The 25,725-nt window shown below is 44.5% G+C and overlaps 1 protein-coding gene across 2 annotated transcripts in view; it reads right to left on the reverse strand.

Moving 5' to 3' along the window:
- UBALD1 (UBA like domain containing 1) overlaps nucleotides 1-25,725 on the reverse strand; it is a 28,797-nt gene extending 3,072 nt beyond the window's left edge. Inside the window, exons 1-2 of one of the 2 annotated variants that reach the window (XM_030212141.1) lie at nucleotides 25,049-25,725; nucleotides 22,516-22,592 (exon numbers count right to left, since the gene is read on the reverse strand). In XM_030212141.1, coding sequence (XP_030068001.1) covers nucleotides 22,516-22,592; nucleotides 25,049-25,156 — 185 coding nt within the window. In that variant the 5' untranslated portion in view covers nucleotides 25,157-25,725. The remainder of the gene's footprint in view (nucleotides 1-22,515; nucleotides 22,593-25,048) is intronic. The other variant, XM_030212142.1, reaches the window with a different exon arrangement.

The raw sequence follows: 25,725 nt of genomic DNA on the forward strand, positions 1-25,725 counted from the left end.
TATCCCACATTAAACATGAATTAGATTGGAACCTGGGATCATTTAATTTTTTTTTCCTGGAGAGAGTAATGCACTGCCCCCCCGGCTATAGCCAGCTCTGCAATTTTTTTTTTTTGGGGGGGGGGGCGCAGAGGTGGACGGGGGGCGCAGAGGTGGATAGGGGGGGGGGGTGGCCCCGAGGTGGACCGGGGAGAGAGCCTGTTGCTAAAATTTTACCAGCACACCACCCATGGATATCAGCTCAGATTGGGTGTAGGGTGGAACCTAGAAGGATTGAAACATCCAGACAAAATCTTTCTAACATATTGTTTACAGGCCATTTTAGTAGGCCAATACTAGAGGGCAGGGAAATGAGGTGGGAAAATTTGCTGAAACAATTTCAGTCTCTGTAGGGATGGAATTCTGTCAATCACATTCTTAAAATCTGGAAGGGGGTAAAAAGGGGGCAGTTCTTTTTGTTCTAAACGTCCTATGAATGAGTGGTGCCATGCTTTCTTTAAGATGTGACCTTTGACTTCATTGAGGTTATGTGTCTTGCTATATCCACTGCCAAGAAGAATCAGAGGCTGTGGAGATAGCAGGCCACTCACATAGCTTCAATGGAGACCAAGGATTCATCTTAAACAAAGTATGGCAACCACTCATTCATAGGAAGTTTAGCAACAAAAGGGCTGGCGTTGAAGGCAAATGTCTTTTCTCTCCTCCCAGACTTTTAAGACTGACTGCCAAAGTTTGTGTTCAACAAATTTTTGCACCAACAATATCCCGCCTTCCAGAGTTTAAACTGTGTCAATGACTCACCCCTTCTTCCAGAATCAAAATTGCTCTAGTGAAACCACCTACCTCAAACCCTAGCCAATCAGGTTTGTGGACTCACTAATAGAGCAGTAGCGTACCAAGGGCAGGGCGGTGGTGTTAAAAAGCAGCACAGAGGAACTAAACTATTTGATGTCTTGTACTTATTTAAAAAAACAACAACATATGTTAAAATAACTTAATGCAGAATTACTTTCATTAAAACAATCGTTTGAATAACATTTTTGAAATCCTGATATATTTGCACTATATTTGCCAAGATTCACTTGGCCTGTAGTGCACAAATTTGCTTATACAGAGTTGTACAAAAAAAAAAAACGTTTTGCACATATAAGTGGCAATTCTACAAATTGGTGCTTCATTTTGGGTGCCACAATGGGGCGTATTTAGCGCCAATTCTATAATGGCGTAAAAGCGCACCTAAGTCGTTATAGAATATTAGTGCAAAACCATATTGGCACCACAGGTAGAAGCAACCCCTTACGACGGGTCAATGGCTGATGTATGTGGGTGCACCTTTGTGCCATGCAATGCATGCTCATGCTACCCCCCCCCCCCCCTGACAATTACATGCTATGCAATTTAGATGCACTCTTTATGGAATAGCGCCTAGTACTTACATGCACAGCCGCCAATCATTGGCGTCAATCATACGCATAAGCACTACTATTCTGTGCACTATTAGAGCCCAACTTTAGGTTGTCAAACCTCTCAAAAATTAGAGGGAACACTGTCTACACAGAAAACAGCATATGCACTGCAGTGTGTCCCTGTTCACAGCCCTGTTCAGGTAGAGGAAGGATAGATCACAAGTTTGTGGGCCCCTGGACCAGCTACACATAGGTCCTCCCCTTCTGAATACAAGTGAAAAGAAAAGACATTATTTTGCTTGGTCAAGTCACTGTTCGTGTTATAGGGTATTGACACGAGCATTAATAAATGGTAAATGTCAGGGTTTCAGCAAAGTTTATAAATAGATTTATTACATTCCTGAAAAACACAACCACTTGACTGTAAAGGTAGGCTGCTACACAAGGTCCTCTTTGATAATGAGAAGGGCCCTCCCAGATCTATGGGCCCCTGAGCCTGGGCCTGGTATGCCCATGACGGGGTTCGTTCCTGGGTGGGGACTACTATGGAGCTTCATGTCAGAAGAGTCAGCCTGAGCACATCCTGGGTTTTCCACACTGGGTCAATCTCACCTCTGTAAGATGAAGGTGCTTGGCAATTCAAACTCAAGGAGATTGCTCCAAGGTAAATACCTCACTCTTATTTTGCATTATAAGCAGAAAACAAACCAGTAAACTTTTCATGTTTAAATGCAGTTTATTTTAATACAGACTTGCAACTGTGGTGCTTTAGCTGTAAATAAATACAGCCAAGCAGAAAGATCAAACTAGTTTTACTCAGTCACTGCTTTGTTTCTAAGAACCTGGGAACGCCTGAGTTTACTTTGTAATCATTGCCTTGCTTTACCAAACCGTACAACAGCTGCATTTTGCTAAAACTGTCCTGAAAGTCTGTGCAATTTAATCCAGTTTGTAGGGTGTGGCTAGGATTTCGTGGTGGCAGATGCAGATTTGATTACTTTGGAGACTCTCTCTTTTCTGGTGGCCTTGCAGGCTGGTAAGCAACTCAGTGGCTGATGCAGAAACGTGAGCTGGGCTTTGCACACCATGTTATAGGCACAGAAAGCAAAAATGAGTTTTGCACACGAGCTAACTACGTGTAAAACTTTTCATAGACACTAGCATAAATCCATGATGATGAACCCATTAGCTATTCAGCACAGCTGCAGAGAAGTGCACTGCACAGAAGGCCATAAGGCTCAGCTCAATGCAAGGTCTGGGGACATAAATAGATATAAAACAAAACAAAAGAAAGGAAAATATGATGATGCCTTCTTAGTGGATTAACAATACATTTTTTTAATGAGTTTGAAAAGGCAGAACCTTCTTCAGGTTAGGGATTGCGAAAGCAGGAAATAGTTGTTCTCCGATTTTAACTAGCACACGGTGCCGGTGGCCAGAACCAGCCAAGGATAAGCAGAGAAGTGGCAATGAAAAGACAGCTCTCATCTCTCTGCAGGTAATTTTAAGGTGCTGGTGCAGAGAATGGGAAAGGGGGTGGGTGGGAATGACAAAGTGGCAGATGGAAGAAGGGCACTGAGGCACCTTTTCCGGGCATATGGCTTAGCTTCTCCCATCCCCCTACCCCTCACCCCCAGTATCTGTCCTTCTCCTACCACAGCCCCTGCATCAGCCTCCAGCCTCCTGTTCCCATCCCCTGTTGGTCTCCCACCTGTCCCTTTGTCAGCTCCCAGCCCCCTTCTCCCCAGGCCCAGTATTACATCCCTTCTCCAAACCCTTTCCCCAGTCCTGCGTTATCTCTGCGCCCCCTTCTCCTACCCCAGCATCAGGCCCTTACACAACCCTACCATTCGCCTTCTTCTGCCACATGTCACCAGCATCAGACCCCTTCTGCCACCCCCACCATCTCCCATAAGCCCCCTTTTGTCATTTATCTGAGTAAATGGCTATTCATCCAGGTAAACAGGCTACTTGAAAATTACCATATTTTTACACGTATAACACACCCATGCATATAACATGCGCAAATTTCCTGTCTGTGTAAAAATAAAGTGGTATAATGTGCCCACGCATATAAAGCACGCTATACCAGTTTATTTTCTAAAACAAGCAAATTGCAAAATGAACACATTTGTTTTTAAGAGGTTTTCTTTTTAGGTTTCTGTAGGCATTATTAGCACGTGAAACCTGCCAAAAACCTAAAAAGAAAAACAAAAAGCCTTAAAACCAAGACCTATGTTTACTAAGTGGCACTATGGGTGCGTTAGAGTTTTTAACGCGCGTAAATGGTTTACGCATGTTAAATGCTAACATGCCCATAGAAATGTATAGGTGCGTTAGCGTTTAACGCCTCTTAAATTTACAGGCACGTTAAAAATGCTAACACACCTTAGTAAAGATACTACTACTACTACTTATCATTTCTATAGTGCTACAAGGCATACGCAGCGCTGTACACCATACACAAAAAGACAGTCCCTGCTCAAAGAGCTTACAATCTAGATAAGACAAGCAGACAGGTAAAAATATACCCCCAAATGCGCTAATTTTGCAATTAGAGCATCTTAGTAAAAAAAAAATTGGTAACGTGCGCTCAAGCACATAGTGCGCAGGGGAAGGCGCGGTTTGTAGAAACACATGCATTATCCCCATAATTCTATAAAAGCTGCCAAAATTTTATTGAATAACAAGCTACTTAGGGTCAATAATTGGCTTTTTAACAAGATATTGGTACTAATTAGATTTTATTGGCATTTACATGCAATCTGAACAAGGGGTGTGGAAACGGGTGGGTCATGGCTGTAATGGGGGCATTCTTAAAATTTGCGTGCATTGTTATATAGAATAACGGGGATATGTGCCAAAGTTAGGCGTGCCCATTCGCACCACATTTCAGTTGGTGCATATGGCTGTGCCTAAAATTAGGCGTCATTCCTGGGTGCACGCATTACTTTATGACCCGTGCTGAACTTTAAGTGTGGCTTATAGGATGGTGCTTTTTTTTGGTGCCATATAGAGAATCTAGCTCTAAATGAGTAAAAATATGGTACCCACCTTCGCTACAGGAGGGTATGTGCTGAGGGTTCTTTGAGTTTATGTGGCTATCAGGATCAATTGTTTTTACTTTGACTCAGTGGTGTAGCTACAGGGGGTCATGGGGACCTGGGCCCCCTCAAATTGGATCTGGTACCACTGGTTTGGCTGGCGGGGGTCCCCAACCCCAGCCAGCTCAAGCGTTTGTCCCACGCTGGTCTCACCACATTGCCTACCCTGCTCTTCTCAGTTGCGCCATGCACACTCGTTTTAGTGAAACTGTCTCAATAAAATGAGCATGCATGGTGTGACTAAGAACAGAGCAGGGATGGCAATGCGAGACCAGCGTGGGACAAACGCTTCAGCTGGCGGGGGTTGTGAACCCCCGCCAGCCAAGGTACCATCATGCGGTGGTGGGGATGTGTGTGGCAGAGGTGGGGGGGGGTCAAAATGTGGACCCCCACTTTGGGCTCTGGCCCCCCCCCTCCCGTCGAGGTCTGGCTACGTCCCTGCTTTGACTGCTACTGTTTTTTGCTGCTGCTCCTATCCAAACCTGCCACCTAGATCTGACTAGTGGTTAATCCAGCCCTTTCCTCACCACAAATCTAACAAGAAACTTCACTCTCTGTATGGGAATTCTTTTCTTAAACATGCAAAAATATTTTGACACTGGGTTCACAAGACTGTATTTGTTGTGTCCAAGCTTTCTCTTCCTCTCTTGTGAAGTCTGTTCTCTGTCTCAGATGAAGAAAGCCTCCACCAAGGAAAGTGAAAGGGGTCAGGAAGAGACTTTGTGGATGGCAACCACAAAAAGGCGCAGCAGTACCTATGCTATGATTTCAGGAGTACATAAAATTATTAACTCCCCACTTTGGCCAGGGCAACCCATAAGGCAACAGAGCCAGCTATGTAGGGTGCTCGTCGGAGGAGTCTACTGCCCTATAAGAGGTGAAAGTTTGGAGTAGACAGAGATGCCAAGGATGGCTCATCCCAAAGCTGGAGATTTATTACCGCTGTGCTGGAGATTGAAGGCCAATGAGTAAGTTTTTCTCGTGGGGCCCCAGCTAAGTCTAAAAACCAGCTCTGGCAGATGTACATTCCAAAAACGTACATATTCTAATCAATAAATAGAAAATAAAATTCCTTTTTCTACCTTTGTTGTCTGGTCATTTAATTTTTTAATTTTTAATTGGTCCCAGTCTCTGGTTTCTGCTTTCTTCTGTCTTCTCTTAACGCTCTTGTCAGTGTCTCTTGGCCCATTTGGCATTTCATCTCTCTCCATGCCACTATTACCTGTCTAGCATTTCCCCTGTGTCCCTGCTCCTATCCTCCTACATGTTAATTATCTCTCTTCTCTGTTTGTATTCTTGCACTATCCAGTATCACCCTTCTGTGTCACCCCGTGTCCCTAGCTCCCACTTGTCCAGCATCATCCATCTGTGTCCAGAATCTCTCCCTCCTTCCTCATGCCTTCCTCCCCAGGAATTCAGCAAAGGTCCCTCTCTCCTGTCCCTGACTCTACCCCTCACTCTCACTTCTCATGGGTCCACTATCTCTTTCTCTTCTTCCTTCCCTTGCAGATCCTGACATCATTTCATTTCCCATTCTCTCTCTCTTCTCCCTCCCTTCCTGTATTTCCTTCCCTTTACCTGCAGGTCCCGTATCATCTAGCTCTCCCCTCTCTCGTGGTATGGCATCTCACTCCCTTCCTTCCTCCCTCCCTCTTAGCTCGGCATCTCTCACTCCACCCGCCTCCTGGTTCAGCATCTCTCTCCAGCTTCTCTCCCAGTTCGGCAGTTGTCACTCACTTGCTCCCTCCTGCACCTTGGTGTCCTTTAAGCTTGCCTTCCATCCTCATCAACTGCAGCACAGAAAGCAGGCTGTCTGTAGGCGGTCCACGGAGCTTTCCCTCTGCCGGTCCTGCCTCCTCTGATTTTACTTCCTGTTTCCGGAGGTGGCAGGACTGGCAGAGGGAAGACATAAGAACATAAGAGTAGCCATACTGGGTCAGACCAATAGCCCATCTAGCCCAGTATCCTGTTTTCCAAACAGTGACCAAGCCAGGTCACAAGTACCTGACAGAAACCCAATTAGCAGCAACATTCCATGCTATCAAACCTGGGGCAAGCAGTTGCTTCCCCATGTCTGTCTCAATAGCAGATTATGGACTTTTTCTCCAGGAATTTGTCCAAACCTTTTTTAAACCCATATACACTAACTGCTGTTAATACATCCTCTGGCAAAGAGTTCCAGAGCTTAAATATTCATTGAGTAACATAGAGGCATATTTTCAAAGCACTTTGGGAGGCTAAGTTCCATAGGTTTCTATGGAACTTTGGGAGGCTAAGTGCTTTGAAAATGAGCCTGTTAGTAACATAGTAGATGACGGCAGAAAAAGACCTGCACGGTCCATCCAGTCTGCCCAACAAGATAAACTCATATGTGTATACCCTACCTTGATCTGCACCTGCCCCCCCCAGGGCACAGACCGTACAAGTCTGTCCAGCAGTATTTCCCGCCTCCCAACCACCAGTCCCGCCTCCCATCACCGGCTCCGGCACAGACCGCACAAGTCTGCCCCCCACCATCCTCGCCTCCCAACCACCAACCTCTCTTCCCCCACCTGCTCCGCCACCCAATTTCGGCTAAGCTTCTGAGGATCCCTTCCTACTGCATAGGTTTCCTTTATGCATATCCCACGCATGTTTGAATTCCGTTACCGTTTTCATCTCCACCACCTCCTGCGGGAGGGCATTCCAAGCATCCACCACCCTCTCCGTGAAAAAATACTTCCTGACATCTTTTTTGAGTCTGCCCCCCTTCAATCTAATTTCATGTCCTCTCATTCTACCGCCTTCCCATCTCCGGAAAAGATTTGTTTGCGGATTAATACCTTTCAAGTATTTGAACATCTGTATCATATCACCCCTGTTCCTCCTTTCCTCCAGGGTATACATGTTCAGGTCAGCAAGTCTCTGCTCATACGTCTTGGAACGCAAATCCCATACCATTCTTGTAGCTTTTCTTTGCACCGCTTCCATTTTTTAAACATCCTTCGCAAGGTATGGCCTCCAAAACTGAACACAATACTCCAGGTGGGGCCTCACCAACGACTTGTACAGAGGCATCAACACTTCCTTTCTTCTGCTGATCACACCTCTCTCTATACAGCCTAGCAACCTTCTCGCTACGGCCACCGCCTTGTCACACTGTTTCGTCGCCTTCAGATCCTCGGATACTATCACCCCAAGATCCCTCTCCCCCTCAGTACCTATCAGACTCTCACCGCCTAACACATAAGTCTCTCGTGGAGTGAAAAAATATTTCTTCCTATTTGTTTTAAAAGTATTTCCATGTAACTTCCTCGCGTGTTCCCTAGTCTTTGTAATTTTGGAATGAGTAAAAAATCGATTTACTTCTACTCGTTCTACACCACTCAGGATTTTGTAGACCTCAATCATATCTCCCCTCATTCGTCTGTTTTCCAAGCTGAAGAGCCCTAACATCTTCCTCATATGAGAGGAGTTCCATTACTTTTATCATTTTGGTTGCTCTTCTTTGAACCTTTTCTAATTCCGCTATATCTTTTTTGAGATACAGCAACCAGAACTGAACACAATACTCAAGGTGTGGTCACACTATGGAGCGATACAAAGGCATTATTGCATTTCAGTCTTATTCACCATCCCTTTCCTAATAATTCCTAGCATCCTGCTTGCTTTTTTGGCTGCTGCCGCACAGTTTGCAGAAGATTTCAGCGTATTATCTACAATTTACCTAGATCTTTTTCTTGAGTACTGACCCCCCCAAGGTGGACCCTAGCATCTGGTAACTATGATTCGGATTATTCTTTCCAATCTGCATCAACTTGCATTTGTCCACATTAAATTTCATCTGCCATTTGGATGCCCAGTCTTCCAATTTCCTAAGGTCTTCTTGAAATATTTCACAGTCCGCTGATGTTTTAACAACCTTGAATTGTTTTGTATCATCTACAAATTTAATCACTTCACTCATCATTACGATTTCAATATCAGGGCCGTGCCAATGCGGTAAGCGAGGTAAGCGCCGCAGGGGGGCGCCCACCTCTGGAGGGCGCCACCGCGGTGCTTACCCTCGCCCCGCGCCGCCAAGGACTTTAAATTACCTTGGTCGCAGGCTGCAGCAGCGTCGGTGAAAGCGCTGCCGACGTCTCCCTTCCCTTGCACTCATTGGTTCCCTCAGTGTCCCGCCTTCTTCTGACGTCAGAAGAAGGCGGACCTGAGGGAACCAAGAGCGCGGTGGGGGCGGTCCGCCCCGGGTGTCAGCGGGTGGGAGGTGCTCCGCTCCCGCTGCTCCACCCTACCTTCTTAAAAAAAAATAAATCAGTAAAGCGGCGTGGCAGGCAGCGCAACTTCGCGTTGCCCTGCTTGTAAACAAGTAGATCTCCTCGTCGGCCCTTCGCTCACTGGGTCCCGCCCTCGAGGAAATAGGAAGTTACCTCAGAGGAGGGCGGGACCCAGTGAGCGAAGGCCCGACGAGGAGATCTACTTGTTTTACAAGCAGGGCAGACGCGAAGCTGCGCTGCCTGCCACGCCGCTTTACTGATTTATTTTTTAAAAGAAGGTAGGGTGGGAGCAGCGGGAGCGGAGCACCCCCCCCCCCACCCGCTGTCATCTCGACAGAGCTGGTAGTCGGGTCGGATCAGGGGTGCCCAGATGGCAGATGGGGAGGGGAGGGGATGGGGAGGGGAGGGGGGCCCAGATGACAGAAGGGGATGGGGGCCCAGATGACAGAAGGGGATGGGGGCCCAGATGACAGAAGGGGATGGGGAGGGGAGGGGAGGGATGGGGAGCCCAGATGACAGAAGGGGATGGGGAGGGGTGCCCAGATGACAGAAGGGGATGGGGTGGGGAGCCCAGATGGCAGAAGGGGATGGGGAGGGGTGCCCAGATGACAGAAGGGGATAGGGAGGGGTGCCCAGATGACAGAAGGGGATGGGGAGGGGATGGGGAGGGGAGCCCAGATGGCAGAAGGGGATGGGGAGGGGAGCCCAGATGGGAGAAGGGGATGGGGTGGGGAGCCCAGATGGGTGAAGGGGATGGGGTGCCCAGATGGGAGAAGGGGATGGGGAGGGGTGCCCAGATGACAGAAGGGGATGGGGTGGGGAGCCCAGATGACAGAAGGGGATGGGGAGGGGTGCCCAGATGACAGAAGGGGATGGGGAGGGGAGCCCAGATGACAGAAGGGGATGGGGTGGGGTGCCCAGATGACAGAAGGGGATGGGGAGGGGAGGGGAGCCCAGATGGGAGAAGGGGATGGGGAGGGGAGCCCAGATGGGGTCTGGGGCTGAAAGGGGAGGCCCTAATGCAAGGCATGTGGATGAAGGGGAGCTGGAACTGGGGGCTGAAAAGGAGGGTAGGTGGGATAAGGGGGCTAGTACTGGGACTGGGGGCTGAAAAGGGACAAGAGCTGAAACTGTGGGGACTGGGGGCTAAAAGAAGACAGGGAGAAGTGGCTGGGGCTGAAGCTCGGGACTAGTGAGAGAAAAGGGCTGCGTTTGAAACTGGGGGCTGAAAAGGGGACAGGGAGAAGTGGCTGGGGGCCGAAGCTCAAGACTGGTGGGAGAAAAGGGCTAGGGCTGAAACTGGGGACTGGTGGGATAGTGGGGCTGGAACTGGGGGCTGAAAAAAAGGGGCAGAGAGAGGGGACAGATCCTAGATGGAAGAGGGAGTGAGAGGGACCTTGATGGATGGGAGAGGGAGGGCAAATGGTGGATTGAGCGGACAGAGAGAAAGGGCAGACAGTGGATGGAAGCGATAGAAAGGGTAGACAGTGAATGGAAGGGGGAGAGAGAGGGCAGACAGGGGCAGATGGTGGATGGAAGGGGCAGAGATAGAGGGCAGATGTAGATGGAAGGAGCAGGGAGAGAGGGCAGACATTGGATGAAGGGGACAGCAGAGAGGGCAGACACTGGATGGCAGAGAGAGAACAAAGACAGATGCTGGATGGAAGGAAGGAAGACAGTGAAAAGAAGATGAGGAAAGCAGAAACCAGAGACAACAAACTGTAAATAAAATATTTACTTTTATTTTTTTGCTTTAGGATAGAGTAGTATTGTAGCTGTGTTAATAAATGTTTATAATAGGTAATCTTTTTATTGGACTAATTTTAATACATTTTGACTAACTTTCGGAGAACAAAACCCCCTTCCTCAGGTCAGGATAGGATACTGTAACAGCACTATACTGTATTGACCTGAGGAAGGATGTTTTGGCCTCTGAAAGCTAAATGTATTAGTCCAATAAAATGGTATTATTTTATTTTCTATATTTGTTTTATTTCTATTTGTTAATTTGTAAAGTGGTGATTGGTTCTTGTTAGTTTTTTTCAAATTTACATCTGCAGTCTTTATATTTTGCACAGTACTAGGGGACATTTTCTGTTTCTGTGGTGTTGCATTGTATGCAGAGTCTGGCATCTTGGAGGTTCAGTTTAATTTTTGTCTAATTAGCGTTTGGAATATGTCCACTTTGAGAATTTACATCTGCTATCTTATTTTGCAATGTATAGCAATTTGTTTCTAAGAATATTGCTGACAATTCCTGTCAGTGTGGCAAGTGGTGAGCGATCATTTCACCGGGGGGGGGGGGGGGGGGGGGCGTGATCATTTTCACGGGGGGTAGGGGCGCCAACTGATAGTCTGCAGGGGGGCGCCAGAGACCCTAGGCACGGCCCTGTTCGATATCATTTGTAAATATGTTAAATAGCACTGGTCCCAATACAGATGCCTACGGCATTCCACTATTCATCCTCCTCCATCGAAAGAAATAACCATTTATCTCTCCCCTCTGTTTTCTGTCCAGTAACCAATTCCTAATCCACACCAGAACCTTGCCTCCTATCCAATGACTAATTTTCTGAAGAGTCTCTCATAAGAAACTTTATCAAAAGCTTTCTGAAAATCTAGATACACTACAGTACATTGACCAGCTCACCTTTAGCCACATGTTTATTCATGCCTTCAAAGAAATGAAGCAAATTAGTGAGGCTGAACCCATGCTGACTCTGTCCCATTAAACCATGTTTGTCTATCAGGCTTATTTTCGAAAGTGATCGCCGGCGATCTTCCGAAATAAATCGGGAGATTGCTGGCGATCTCTCAAAAGCGGCGTTTTTGACACAATATCATTATTTAATTAAATTATTCGTCTCCCCCATTGTTTGGATAGAGCCTATCTTCCCCACCCCTCCTCTGTTTCCTGGGAATAACTTGGCCATACAAGGTATATAAAGGTGAAAGTAAATATTTTTCTTCAGCTGAGCCATGGAACCTGTTACCTCATAGGCCAGGAATCTCAGATGCAACAGTTTCTCTGGTTATTAACAGTCTTGAGTAGGTGTCTGGCTCGCAGGCCAAGCAGTTTGTGGCTGGTGGGGCTACCCCGCCCCAAACACAGCCTGTGAATTCTCAGGTCTGGCTTCAGCCAGACCTCAGCAAGGCTTGCAAGTCTTAACAAAAACAAAGTTGGCTTACCTCAGCCTGATCACAGCAGCTAAACACTTTCAGTAAAGGTATAAATTTGGGCTTCAGTTCTTCCTTCCCTGGGCCCCTCTAACCTCAGCCTGACCCTGTCTTTTAAACTCCCAGGTACTGACTCTGCCCCGCAGACAATCCAAAACAAGAGTGGAAGTCACCAGAAGAAAAAATGTTCAAGACGATAACAGAATGTCAATAGACCAATAATGATGTCCATCACATACGTTTATTCAAGATTCGTAAACCTTATTGCAACTGATGAAATCAGACCTTACACCGGCCGTGTTTCAGCATACAAGCCTTCCTCAGGGGTCCTTCAACACATAAATGTAGAAAATGAGAGATCTCAAAAAGATAATATGTAATAATAAATATTAAACAAAAAGAATTAAAAAATGATACAAAACTATAAATGTTAACACGAGTGTAAACTTAAATATCACATCTAAAAAAAAGTGAGAGGTGTAAATTAAACTATCATCATATTCATAACATAAGTATAACTGCAGCAGGGGGAGCTGGAACTTACCACGTCCCTGATTGATATAGTGGAGGATTTTTTAGAGTTGGTTACTATGGAGTTTCAGCTTATATTTCTTTTTTGAATACTATGTAATCTCCTCCTGCTGCAGTTATATTATGAATATGATGATAGTTTAGCCCTCTCGGTTTTGCAGCTCATATGCTTTGAATTGTTGTTCTCTCGATCTGCGTTTTTTCCTGACAGTATTATACATTATTACTCTGGTTGTACACATATATAATTACGTTTTCTTTTGCTCTTAGTGGGTCTATATTTGTTATAGCACTAGTTATTTTCTGTTGTCTTTTTGGTCTTCACAATGGATTTTTAGCATTAATTAATAGCACTGATTTTTAAATTCATTATGTTTTTAAAATGTAGGACATTTTCAGGTTTATTTTCGAAAGAGAAGGACACGCATCTTTCGACACAAATTGCAAGATGGGCGTCCTTCTCACAGGGTTGCCCAAATCGGTATAATGGAAAGCCGATTTTGGGCATCCCCAATTGCTTTCCGTCGCGGGGATGACCAAAGTTCCTGGGGGCGTGTCGGAGGCGTAGCAAAGGCGGGACTTGGGCATGCCTAACACATGGGTGTCCTTGACCCATAATGGAAAAAAAAGGGCGTCCCTGATGAACACTTGGACGACTTTACCTGGTCCTTTTTTTCTTACGACCAAGCCACAAAAAGGTACACAAACTGACCAGATGACCACCGGAGGGAATCGGGAATGACCTCCCCTTACTCCCCCAGTGGTCACTAAACCCCTCCCACCCTCAAAAGAAATGTTAAAAATATTTTGTGCCAGCTTCAAATATCATACCCAGCTCCATGACAGCAGTATGCAGGTCCCTGGAGCAGTTTTAGTGGGTGCAGTGCACTTCAGGCAGGCAGACCCAGGCCCATCCCCCCCTACCTGTTACACTTGTGGTGGTAAATATGAGCCCTTCAAAACCCACCAGAAACCCACTGTATCCACATCTAGGTGCCACCCTTCACTCATAAGGGCTATGGTAGTGGTGTACAGTTGTAGGGATTGGATTTTGGGGGGGGGGGGTTGGGGGGCTCAGCACACAAGGTAAGGGAGCTATGTACCTGGGAGATTTTTCAGAAGTACACTGCAGTGCCCCCTAGGGTGCCCGGTTGGTGTCCTGGCATGTCAGAGGGACCAGTGCACTACGAATGCTGGCTCCTCCCATGACCAAAGGGCTTGCATTTGGTCGTTTCTGAGATGGGCGTCCTTAGTTTCCATTATCGCTGAAAATCAGAAACGACTAAGTCTAAGGACGACCATCTCTAGGGATGACCTAAATGTTAAGATTTGAGCATCCACGACCGTATTATCGAAACAAAAGATGAACGCCCATCTTGTTTCGATAATATGGGTTTCCCTGCCCCTTCGCCGGGACATCCTGCGAGGACGTTCTCAGGAAAACTTGGGTGCCCCTTTCGATTATGCCCCTCCATGCCATCCTTTTCTTGGTTTTAACCTCTGATCATCTACTTTTGCATGATTTAGAGGTATTAGTTTGTTTTACCCATTCACTTTGCTCACATGTTTTATTCACATCACATATTTTAATCACATATATTTAATTATAAATTTGTTCACATTTCCACTATTTATATATTGTTAACATTTTATAAATATTTATACTTTTTTGATGATCAGTCACCATTTGTTTACACCTCTCACTTTTTTTAGATGTGATATTTATGATTACACTTGTGTTAACATTTATAGTTTTATATAATTTTTTAAATTTTTTGTTTAATATTTAATATCACATATTGAGGCATATTTTCAAAGCACTTAGACTTGCAAAATTACCTAGCAACCTATGGACATTTGTAAGTCTAAGTACTTTGAAAATGAACCCCATTATCTCTTTGAGATCTCTCAGTTTCTATATTTATATGTTGAAGGACCCCTGAGGAAGGCTTGTATGCTGAAATACGGCTCATGTAGGGTCTGACTTCTTCAGTTGCAATGAGGTTTAACCAATCATGAGCAGATGTATGTGATGGACTTCATTATTGGTCTATTGACGTTTTATTATCATCCTGAACATTTTTTCTTCTGGTGACTTCCAATTTTGTTTTGGATTGTCTGTTGACTTCTTGTGGAAGACTTTTGTTTTCCTCTTGTTTGTGATTGATTCCACCCATCCCAGCTGATTTCTTCCCGGGGCAGGATCAGTGCTCTTAAGGTGGCTCGGGCTAGTTAGAGAGGGACTTTTCTTGAGGGGCAGTGTTCTATAAACCCCCTCACAAATACCAAATTGGACATTACTTCACCAGCCAATTTTAGACCGGTAGCGACTACCCCACTTTTGGTCATACTGCTAGAAGCTTACATTGCTGAGTTATTGTCAGACTATTAAATTAGGTTTGATTGTTTAGATCTATTGCAGTTTGGATTTAGGCCTGGTCCCTCAACTGAAGTGGTATTGTTGGCAATTATCTCAGAGGCAAAGGCCTTATTTGCTCATGGGAAAACAGCTGTTCTCTTGCAGTTTGATCTTACTGTGTTTGATACAGTTGACCACCAGATTTTGCTATATAAGTAAGCTCTTTGGGTTTGTCAGGCACAGTTCTGAACTGGATGCATGAATTTTTGATTCATTGATGTTATAAACTGAAGATGGCTAAACATTTCTCTGAAGATTGGATATCACTGTGTGGGGTGCCCCAGGGCTCCCCACTTTCTCCTTCCTTATTTAATAACTACATGATTTCTTTTTGTCATGGATTTTCACAGCTGGGTGCGAAGTTTTTCTCATACGCCGATGATATGTTTCTGTTAATACTTATTGAAGACGATCTTCCTTCTGCTCTCTCTACTATTGCTCAATCAAACATATAATTGGGAAGTGACCGACTCACCTGCAAATGCGCAGTAGAGACTTCCCTCTCTGTCCCGCCCTCGCGTCAAGATGTGATGACGTCAGAGAGCTGAACAGAGAGGGAAACGGAGTCGGACTGTCGGACGCTGCCGCCTGGAAACGAACATCGTGCGCCCCAATCTCCACCCTACCCCCCATCCCCGCCGCCGCTCACGCCCCCCTCCGTATCAGGCCCCCTGCACTGACCTGACAGCGCCTCTCACCTCCGTGTGAAAGTGATGCAGGCAGCAGCAGAGCGATCTGCTGCTGCCTGCATCGCTTTCACACGGAGGTGAGAGGCGCTGTCAGGTCAGTGCAGGGGGCCCGGCACGGAGGGGGGAGGGAGCGGCAGCGAGGAGGGTTGCTGGCAATCTCGCCTGTTTTTACGGGTTTAACAGCTAGTCAATGTGTATTATACAAAATTGAATAACAAAGCTTAGCTCACAAGCTTTAAACTAAATAAGGATAAAACTAAAAAGTTCTATGGCTGAGTCATACTGATTGAGTTTATCGTTGGGTAGACTGGATGGACCGTACAGGTCTTTATCTGCCGTCATTTACTATGTTACTATTCCCTCAGAACTGATACTAGCTAATAATATGATACTAGCCATTGAGCCCGTTAAAACGGGCTAGTGTGGGGTTTTTCCAAGGCCCCCTCCCCTCGCCGCTGTAGGGCCACCCCCTCCCCGGAGTCGCCGCCGCCACCCAGCCCCTCTCTTCGCTATTGAAGTTACGTCGCCGAACGCAGCACGCAGATTAGCAGAGCTCCCGTCGGCCTTCCTTCTCTGCCTGTGTCCCGCCCTCGTGTGACGTAACGTCGGCGAGGGCGGGACACAGGCAGGGAAGGGAGGCCGATGGGAGCTCAGCTGATCTGCGTGCTGCGTGTCGGCGATGTAAGTTCAATACCGAAGAGAGTGGTCAAGCCAGGTGGAGGGGGGGCGGCGGCGGCGCTCCGGGTGGGGGGAGCAGTAGCGACGTTGGCGGTTCCCTCCCTCCCCTTCGCGCAGTTTCCCTCTCTGTCCCGCCTCCATCATCACGTATTGACGCGGGGGGCGGGACAGAGAGGGAAGTCTCTACTGCACATTTGCGGGTGAGTATGGTCACTCGCCATTTATATGTTTGATTGAAAGTGGAGAAAGTCTCCAGTTCTTGGTGTGCTTTTGGACACTACCTTAGCTCTAACACCTCAAGTTAATTCAGTGATTAAGTCAGTATTTTTCTAGTTGCATCAGTTTAGAAGTATCCGCTCTTTGTTGAAAAGCATTTTCCATTTTGGTTCAGTCTGTTGTTTTATCTTATCTAGATTATTGTAACGGCTTATATTGCCTACTTTCAGCCCAGGCACTTTCCCATTTACAGGTACTACACAATACAGCGGCCAAGATGATTTTTGGTAAGAAAAGATCTGACCATGCCAGTCTGTGATTGGCCCGCTTGCACTGGCTACCTGTTAAGGCCTGTATATCTTATGAATTAGAATGCTGGGTTTATAGACTTTTTGATGGATCATGCCCAGTTTATATAATGAATTATTCACTTTCCCGATGTCACCTTCCACTTCTAGAGCAGGAAAATCTCATTTGCTCTATTTTCTTTCTATTTCAGGGATTAAATATAAAAAAAAACCTTTGCAATTTTCTTTTATATATCAGGCAATCCAGATTTGGAATTCACTGTCTTTAGACCTCAAGATTATGCCTATGTATTTATCTTTCCGTAAAAGTCTAAAAACTGTTTATTTTTTTCTCTGAAATGTATTAATTTTCATTGTGCTGTAATCCGCTTTGAACCAACTTTGTTGGAAGTTGGCGGACTATAAATATTATGTCATTTGCGGCTAATGCCATGTGGATCAGAGCTTTTGAATATCGGGCCCTAAGGCTCCTTGGTCTTTACCCTATGCCCTTTTAAAATTATCTCTGTTTTAGCCTCCACCAACAGCCCCGAGAGAGAATTCCATGTTTTTGTCACCCTTTCCATGAAAACTATTTCCTAAGACTATCCCCTCAGAGCTGCACACTCTGACTCCGCATTCCAGAACTTCCTTTTCCCTGAAACTGATTTCTTTCTTGTGAATTATTAATACATTTCAGATACTAGACTGGAGAGACAATAATGAAAGCCCTCTCTGCAAGTGAAATAGTGTTTACTTACAGAAATAGGGACTTTGATTATTGCCATTTGTCTACATGTTCATGTGTAGCTTTACCTGTAGTTTTGCTTTAGTACTGTGGCAAATCCTGTTGGTTAAAATTACCCAAGGGATTTGCCAGACCACAGTAGTTTGATTATCTAGGCCTTAATGTTTCCTTACATTTCTCCTGTCTCCTCTAGGATATAAATATTTACATCCTTAAGTCTCATCTCACAGATCTTTTGGTGCAGACTCTGAACTATTTTGGTAACTGTTCTCTGAACCAGTCTGTTAGGTTTGATCATCAGCCCTTGGACTTAGGCTGAGTCCTAGGACAGACCTAGGCCAAGACCTAGGGCAGACTGAGCTCACGCTATACAGAGATAAAGGGCTACAAAGCCCAGCACACTCAGGGAGACCAGTGAGCACCACCAGAAAGGGAAATAGACTACTTGTACAGGCCGCAATGCCGAACTGGAACCCAAACACACAAAAGGGAAAATAACTAACTTTCGCAAATCTTTAAAGACACATCTCTTCAACAAAGCCTACAAAGAGAACCCATAGCCTTACAAAACTACCCCATCAATCTACCCACCTATGCCAATTCCCTTTATATACAATCCTCCCTAACACCTACTTCACTCTTCCATTACTTAATCTTTGAACATTACCAATTGTATCTGATACCCTGTAATATCCATGTCATAACAAAACTCTGTAAGCCACATTGAGCCTGCAAATAGGTGGGATGTGGGATACAAATGCAATAAAATAAAATAAAAAATCAATTAAAAAGAACAGAGAGAAGTCCTGGAAGGGACTGGCACTCCGGCCATGCACACTGCACTATATATAGTCACCAACGAAAGGTGACAACACCAAACACACAGATACTAACAACAACCAGAATAAGGGAACCCACGCAGAGAGGCAGATCAAGCTGTGCCACACAGCTTAAACAAACAAGTGGCCTTCACAGGAACCAAACAAGAGCTACAGCAAGTAAAGGGTAAGAGGGAAACCGCACAGAAAGACAGCTCAAGCTACACAGCTAGGCAAAGAGCAGTCCTCAGTAAATCCAAACAACAGAAACAGCAGGTAAAGGAGAGAAAGGCAGACCACACAGAGAGACTGCTCAAGCTACACAGCTTAAACAAGGAGCAATCCTCACAAGAACCAAACAACAGATACAGCAGGAAAAGGGTAAAAGCAAAGTACATAGAGAGACAGCTCAAGTTACACAGTTCACAAGAACCAAACAACAGATACAGCAGGTAAAGGGTTAAAAGGGAACCCAAATGAAGGAAGTAAGCTCCCAAGGACTCACCCAGCAAACACGGCAGGAAAGGGTAAAGGCATAGCACACAGGGAAGCAGCTCACAGCTGAACAACAGCTGGGCACACAGAGAAGCGGTACACAGCTGAACAACAGCAAAGAAACCAGAGGGAGCAGACTTCTACAGACTCAAAGAACAAACACAAACAAAGAGAATAAGGCAACCACACAAAAGAGAATTCACACTGTGCCACACACACAGAATAAGCAGAACCAAGGTAAGCTCAGAGCTGAAAGAAATAACGCTAGCATGTTGTATGCAGGCAGAGGTAGGCTTAAATAGGGTCTGGCATCTGATGTCAGCTGCTTCAGACGTCAGCCCAATCCCTGACATAACCAATCAGGAGCAAGACCCAGTCGCTACCCCGCCTGTCCCAGTAGGATCATAGTACAGTCATTCTGTCCTTTTGATGGTATGTCCTCCAGAACTGGACACAATCCTCCATGTGAGCTCTCATCAATTACAATCATTTCTTTTATTTTTTGCTCTACTAAATATGGTTTCCCCAGTGTACCCTAGCATTCTTCCAGCACTGGCTATCAAGTTGTTACGCTATTTCTTAAAATCATTCAATATAATAAGCCCAAGATCTCTCTCCTGCTTCATGGACCTCAGTGTCTTATCCCTGAGATGTATGTGCTCAAAACTCTGCGTTTTTTTGTACTGAAACTTACTGCCATGCAGTTGACCATTCTTCAAGTTTTAGAGAGAGGAAATGTTAGTAGATGGTATGGATGGGCAGACTGGATAGGCTATATAGCCTTTATCTGCCATTATTTTTTATGTTTCTATGTGAACTCTGTTGCAGATCTTAGCATCACCTGCAAAATTTATTTATTTTATTTGCTCACACTACCCCCCCCCCCCCAATCCCTGTGCAATACTGCTCACAAAGATAATGAACAGGACCAGCCCTGGAATAAATCCCTGAGGCACTCCACTGATTACCTTTCTCTCCTCAGAATAAACTCTTGTGCTTTTTCTTACATTTGGTTATACTTTTGAAAGTGGATGTCCAAAAGTGACCCAGACTACAGTAGATAGGCTGCTGCTTTCCTCTTAATTCAACCAATGGAGCTGCTCCTTCAGCTCAGGTTTATGACCCTGGCTTGCAGGCAGATGTTGTGGAGTGAAATTTATTTATTTATTTGTAACATTTATATCCTACATTTTCCCACCCATTAGCAGGCTCAATGTGGCTTACATAATACCATAAAGGCGATCGCCAAGTCCGGTAGATGTTAAACAAATACAATTTAAAATAAGGGTTAAGTAAGGTTAGAGTAAACAGGGACAAGGAAATAAAGGAATATATAATGTCCAATGTGATGTAAGGTATTGATGCATTGCAGAGTTGAGGAATTTAAGTAGGGCTGGTAGGGTAGGCCTTGCAAAACAGATAGGTCTTTAATGATCGGCTGAAGTTTTGATGGTCGTGAATCGCTTTCACATTCTTTGGTAGTGCATTCCACATTTGCCTTCTTGTTCTCGGAGAACTGGTTTATTATCAACCTTGAAGTGAAACGCACTAATGGCAGTCAAGTATATTCTGACTGAGTTAGTTTTGAAGCCAGAATCTGAAAGATACATCCATAGCTCCACACCTCATTTCTATAGCACTGCTAGAGGTACATAGTGCTGTAAGCTATGACATCAGAGTTCTGAAGTGAACATCCTCCACTTGTGCATATGTATTGTACTTACTTATTCTGATTTGATACCCCACCTAACATATCCATATAAGGAGGCTTATAATTCTGAACTGGAAAGGATACACTCAGAAAAGGGAATTCCAAGTGTCAATATACAAGAAAATTAGAACTAAGGAAGGGACCAACAAGAGATTCCAGCTGGTCTTGGGCAAATGTAGATGTATGGCACAACCATACTGCTCATACCTGTTTCTTGAAAACTGAGTCTTCTTTAAGTACATAAGTATTGCCACACTGGGACAGACCAAAGGTCCATCAAACCCAGCATCCTGTTTCCAACAGTGGCCAATCCAGGTCACAAATACCTGGCAAGATTCCAAAAAAAGTTCGATACATTTTATGCTGCTTATCCCAGAAATAAGCAGTGGATTTTCCACAAATCAATTTAATAATGGTTTATGGACTTTTCCTTTAGGAAGCCGGCCAGACCTTTTTAAAACCCCGCTAAGCTAACCGCCTTTACCACATTCTCTGGCAACAAATTCCAGAGTTTAAGTACACATTGAGTGAAGAAAAAGAAATGTTTTCAGGCCCTACTGTGAGACAGTTTCTCAACTTCCTTCTTAGAGAAGCTGTAGGAACGACCAAATAGATGGCTGGTCAAGAAGACCTGGTTCCAGAGAAAATCATTGTGCCACAGCAAAATTAAGCTCAAACAGGCTTCTTTCCAAGTTGTAAAATTTCTATTGAATATCCAGAAAACAATTCCTTTACTATATGTCCAACAGAAAATACAAAGAAGCTGTAAATAGCATTGTATGAAGACATGAGGGTACTCAGATTTGTTATCGCTCCGTATACAATTTCTTGTTCATGTTGTTTGATTTATACCACCAGACTCTTGACTCCTGAGGCAGCCTATTCTGCCGAAACATGGCCCATGTCAATTCTTTGGATTTTATCTGTTGGGATGTACAGTAAAGGAATCTGTTTGCTAGATATTCAATAAAAGCTTTACAACTTGAAAAGAAGCCTGTTTGAGCCTTCTTTTGCTGTCACACAGTGACTTTGTCTGGGACCAGGCCTCCTTGGCCACCCATTTGGCCGTCCCTACCGATTCTCTATACTGATTGTTCATGGGGAACCTGTTCTTCCTTTTTTTGTCTTGTTAACCTCCTTCACAGTCTATAATTTATAGTTAAGGTAAATTTGCTATACTGCCTGTTCTAGATAAAAGGTCTAGGTGGTTTACATAAAATAAACACAAGTATAAGAAAAGAATACCACTTCTGGATAGGAAAGTAAAAAAAGCCAGTCACACAGACACGTTCAACCAAACTAAGCAAATGAATACATCTAATACAAAAACATACAAGTTCTCACTCATACAGAATCTCCAGATCACAAAACTAATCTTCCGGCTGGAGGCCAAAAGCATGAGTAAACATATGTGCCTTTAAAATTGCTCCAAATTTCTTATGGGAAAGGTCTTCCATTATAAAAAGAGGCAGCCTATTCTTTTTCCATAGGTCTCAGTATTTCTTGTTATGGGGTGTGTCTCTCTTTCCTTGTCAGCGTTATGTTTTCTCTTTCTATAAATTCTTCCCCTCTTATATCATGCCAGGGGAGTGGAGGAGTAGCCTAATGCTTAGAGCAGGGGGCTGGGACTCTGGGAGGGCCCAGGATTCATGTCCCATTTCAGCTCCTTGTGATCTTGGGTAAGTCACTTAACCCTCCATTGCATCTGGTACAAATTTAGACTGTGAGCCCTCTAGGACTGTACTTAAACATACACCGCTTTGATAGCTTGCGGGCAGTATGTAACACATTTAAATAAATGTGTTAGATTTTGTATCAGTCCACACTGCACATGATCTGAGCTGATATCCATGGATTATAGTACAAATATCTCAGCATACAAAGAAAAATCATAGTGCAAAAACTGTAGCATATTATTACAAACAGATTTGACTGACAAAACCCTCAGGTGGCACATTTCTGATGCTCCAAAACAGTCACCTTATGTGCAAGCAACTCACCATCTGATGATGGCTATATGGGACGTTTGCTTCCTGGAAGAAGGTGCTAAGCGCTGTCTGGAAAACAAATAGAGAGAAGAAATCACAATCCAGGCATGGAGGGGCACAGGGAAACAGACAGCTGCTTAGCACATCTTGGCATCGCTCCTCAAATGGCAGAATCACCCATCAGACTGGCTGAGTTGGTCATTTCAGGCAAATGTTACTATGAAGCCTAGTTAATATATGGCCATGCCAGCGAAATTAACTGATCTCCAGGTAATTTGAGAGCACAAAATACACACACCACTGTCAGAATATACAAACCACACATTGAAAGCAGAGGTCCCAAACCATACACACACTGACACAATGCAAGCAAAGGTCATGGAACATAAACACTGTGAGTAGAGAGTGAGACATTTGTATGCAGAGATCATGGTTCATGGAGACAGGCTGGGGTTTGATGTTCAATTACACAACATGCAGAAATGTCTATGTTTTCAGGCACTTAATTTATCAGTATATTCATTATTCAATGACTGTTCTCAGGACTGGGGAGAGAGGGAGCTGTGAAATACATGCCTGCAATGTTTCACTGTTGTCATATTAGATAGACTGTTCTCACGACTATTATGTATTACTTATGTTATTTCATAGAGATGGATGTTTATCTGATACTATGGTATTCTGTTTGTATTGTTACTGGATTTTATGGTGTTACAGCTATAATGTAAGTACATCATCACTGTGCACCTTTTGGGTGCAGCACTTCATAAATGTAAATATAAATAACTATGAGATAAGTCACTTCCTTAGAAACTTGCACATGTTTTTCTTTTTCACAATTACTCCATTTAGAGGAAGTGCCCAGGCTCAACTCTCACACCCTCAATGTGAAACAATGAACTCGCCACTCATCACAAATTTTCCATCTACGATAGCCTGTGCCTGCAGTGTGAGTGCAGCCACACACTCCTTGAAGCCTGCACCCATCTGTGCTGAGCTCCAAGACTGCAGCCTGGCTGCACACACTGCAGGCCACCCACCAGTTCTGCTAGTCTAGTGGCTCTTCACAAAGCAAAATGTAGTTGCTATACTACACATTTATAGGAAGTATTAAGTAATATGTATGATACACTGAAATATACACACAACATACCCATTATACATATCATTGATACCATAATGTTCTATCATAACTGTGATAGTTACACATGAAACAATAAGAACACACAGTCTGGACAGAAAACAGTACGTACATATGATCCATGAAATATACACATTTATTAAATATTTGGAATCATACATGCAGTGTATTACTATCGCCGGGGCTGGTGGTTGGGAGGCGGGGCTAGTGCTGGGCAGACTTCTACGGTCTGTGCCCTGAAAATGGCAGATACAAATCAAGGTAAGGTATACACAAAAAGTAGCACATATGAGTGTATCTTGTTGGGCAGACTGGATGGACCGCGCAGGTCTTTTTCTGCCGTCATCTACTATGTTACTGTTACTATTACCATATATATTACATATTGAATATGTATTTCCTTATTATTTCTCAAACAATTTACTTCTGTAGTAGAACATGTATAAATTGTCATATTAATAAAGTTTCCTGAATCTGAAATTACATGCATATATTTGGACGACGTAAAGTTAGAACAGTCGGCACGTCAGTAAGAGCAAGGATTATCCTTGAGAAAGCCGCACGAAGGCGAAATGTGCCATATCAGATGAAAAAAACCCTCCTATAGCCGACAACATCATGGCCAAGCTATGTACATCTCTGTAAAATATTAACTTGAAGGTTTCAGTTTAAACTATAAGATAGAAGAAAAGCGAAAAGCGTATGAAACTCACGCAAATAAAAAAATAACAAAAAATAGAAAGACCGGTGACGACATGGGGTATGTTTAAGTGACACTGAAAACACACAGGTCGCTTCTGCCCATGCTGAGGTCTTTGATAAAAAATAAAAAAATTTACTGCACACAAAGTATATTGAAGCTGAGTAGGCACAGTTTGGGTGAAAAGTATATTTACACACAAACATATCATATAGATTATATAAACAAAAACTATATATAAAAATAGCCACATTGAATTGATGATGTATATAAAAAAATAAATTAACAATACATGGAGCACACAGGAAAACATGGCTAGATACCTGAAGCTGAGCTACCCAGTGTGCAAGTCCCCAATATGATGTGAATCCAAATTAACAGCAGGAATTACAGACTACACACAACATACAGAAATCTTGCATTGCTCATGCATCAACACATATGAACACAGCAGCAAATGTGTATAGAAAGAATACACTCGACATATGTACACATTTGCACATGTAATAAAACACATGCAGAGATCCACACACTGTGCGCTTATTCATGAACTAAAGTACACACACACACACGTCTGCGCATATTCACACATGTTCAAAACACAAGCACAGAGATCCATGCATACATATGTAAAGTAACACACACACACACGCTGCAGTGCTGGCGCCGCCCCGTGGACATTACCTCGAACTGCCAGTGCGCCGCCTGCAGCAGCTGTTTGGCCTGGTCAGCAGCGCAGCCGGCGGTCAGCACGAACTGATTGATCATCAGCTGGTGCTTGAGCTCGTCCATGATCCGTCTGGTACCCGGCGCAAGTCGCCCGCGGGATCCGTCCTTCCCCAGCTACAGATTCACCACGACAGCCGGCTCCGGCTTACACAAATATTTACTGGAGGCTGTGACTCAGCCGCTCCTGCCTCCGCCGGCCGGGGAGGGAGGGACGGAGAACCAGCACTATGGGAGCTGTGGTCTCGGCGAGAGGGGATAGGTACAGAGCGGAAACCATAATAACGTAATCAGTCCTACCATGCAGAGAGGGTGAGGATGTGTGTACAGAACAAGCGCAATGTGATATGAATCACAACACCAACAGAGGGGAGGAGCGTACCGAAAGGACAAGGAGAAAGCGCATTACATACCAAACAACACGCAGAGGCGCTGTACACAGAACAGCGACAGTGTAGTTAGCGGCAACAATCGGGGGAAGGGTGTACACAAATAGCTGTGTAAATACATGGAACAACAGCGATGGGGATGTACCGCCTTTCTGTGGGTTTTGCAACTACATTCAAAGCGGTTTACATAGTACATACAGGTACTATATTTTTTATCTGGGGCAACAGAGCTACAGGAGGAATCAA

The sequence above is a fragment of the Microcaecilia unicolor genome, chromosome 8, assembly GCF_901765095.1.
Source record: "Microcaecilia unicolor chromosome 8, aMicUni1.1, whole genome shotgun sequence".
NCBI lineage: Eukaryota > Metazoa > Chordata > Amphibia > Gymnophiona > Siphonopidae > Microcaecilia > Microcaecilia unicolor.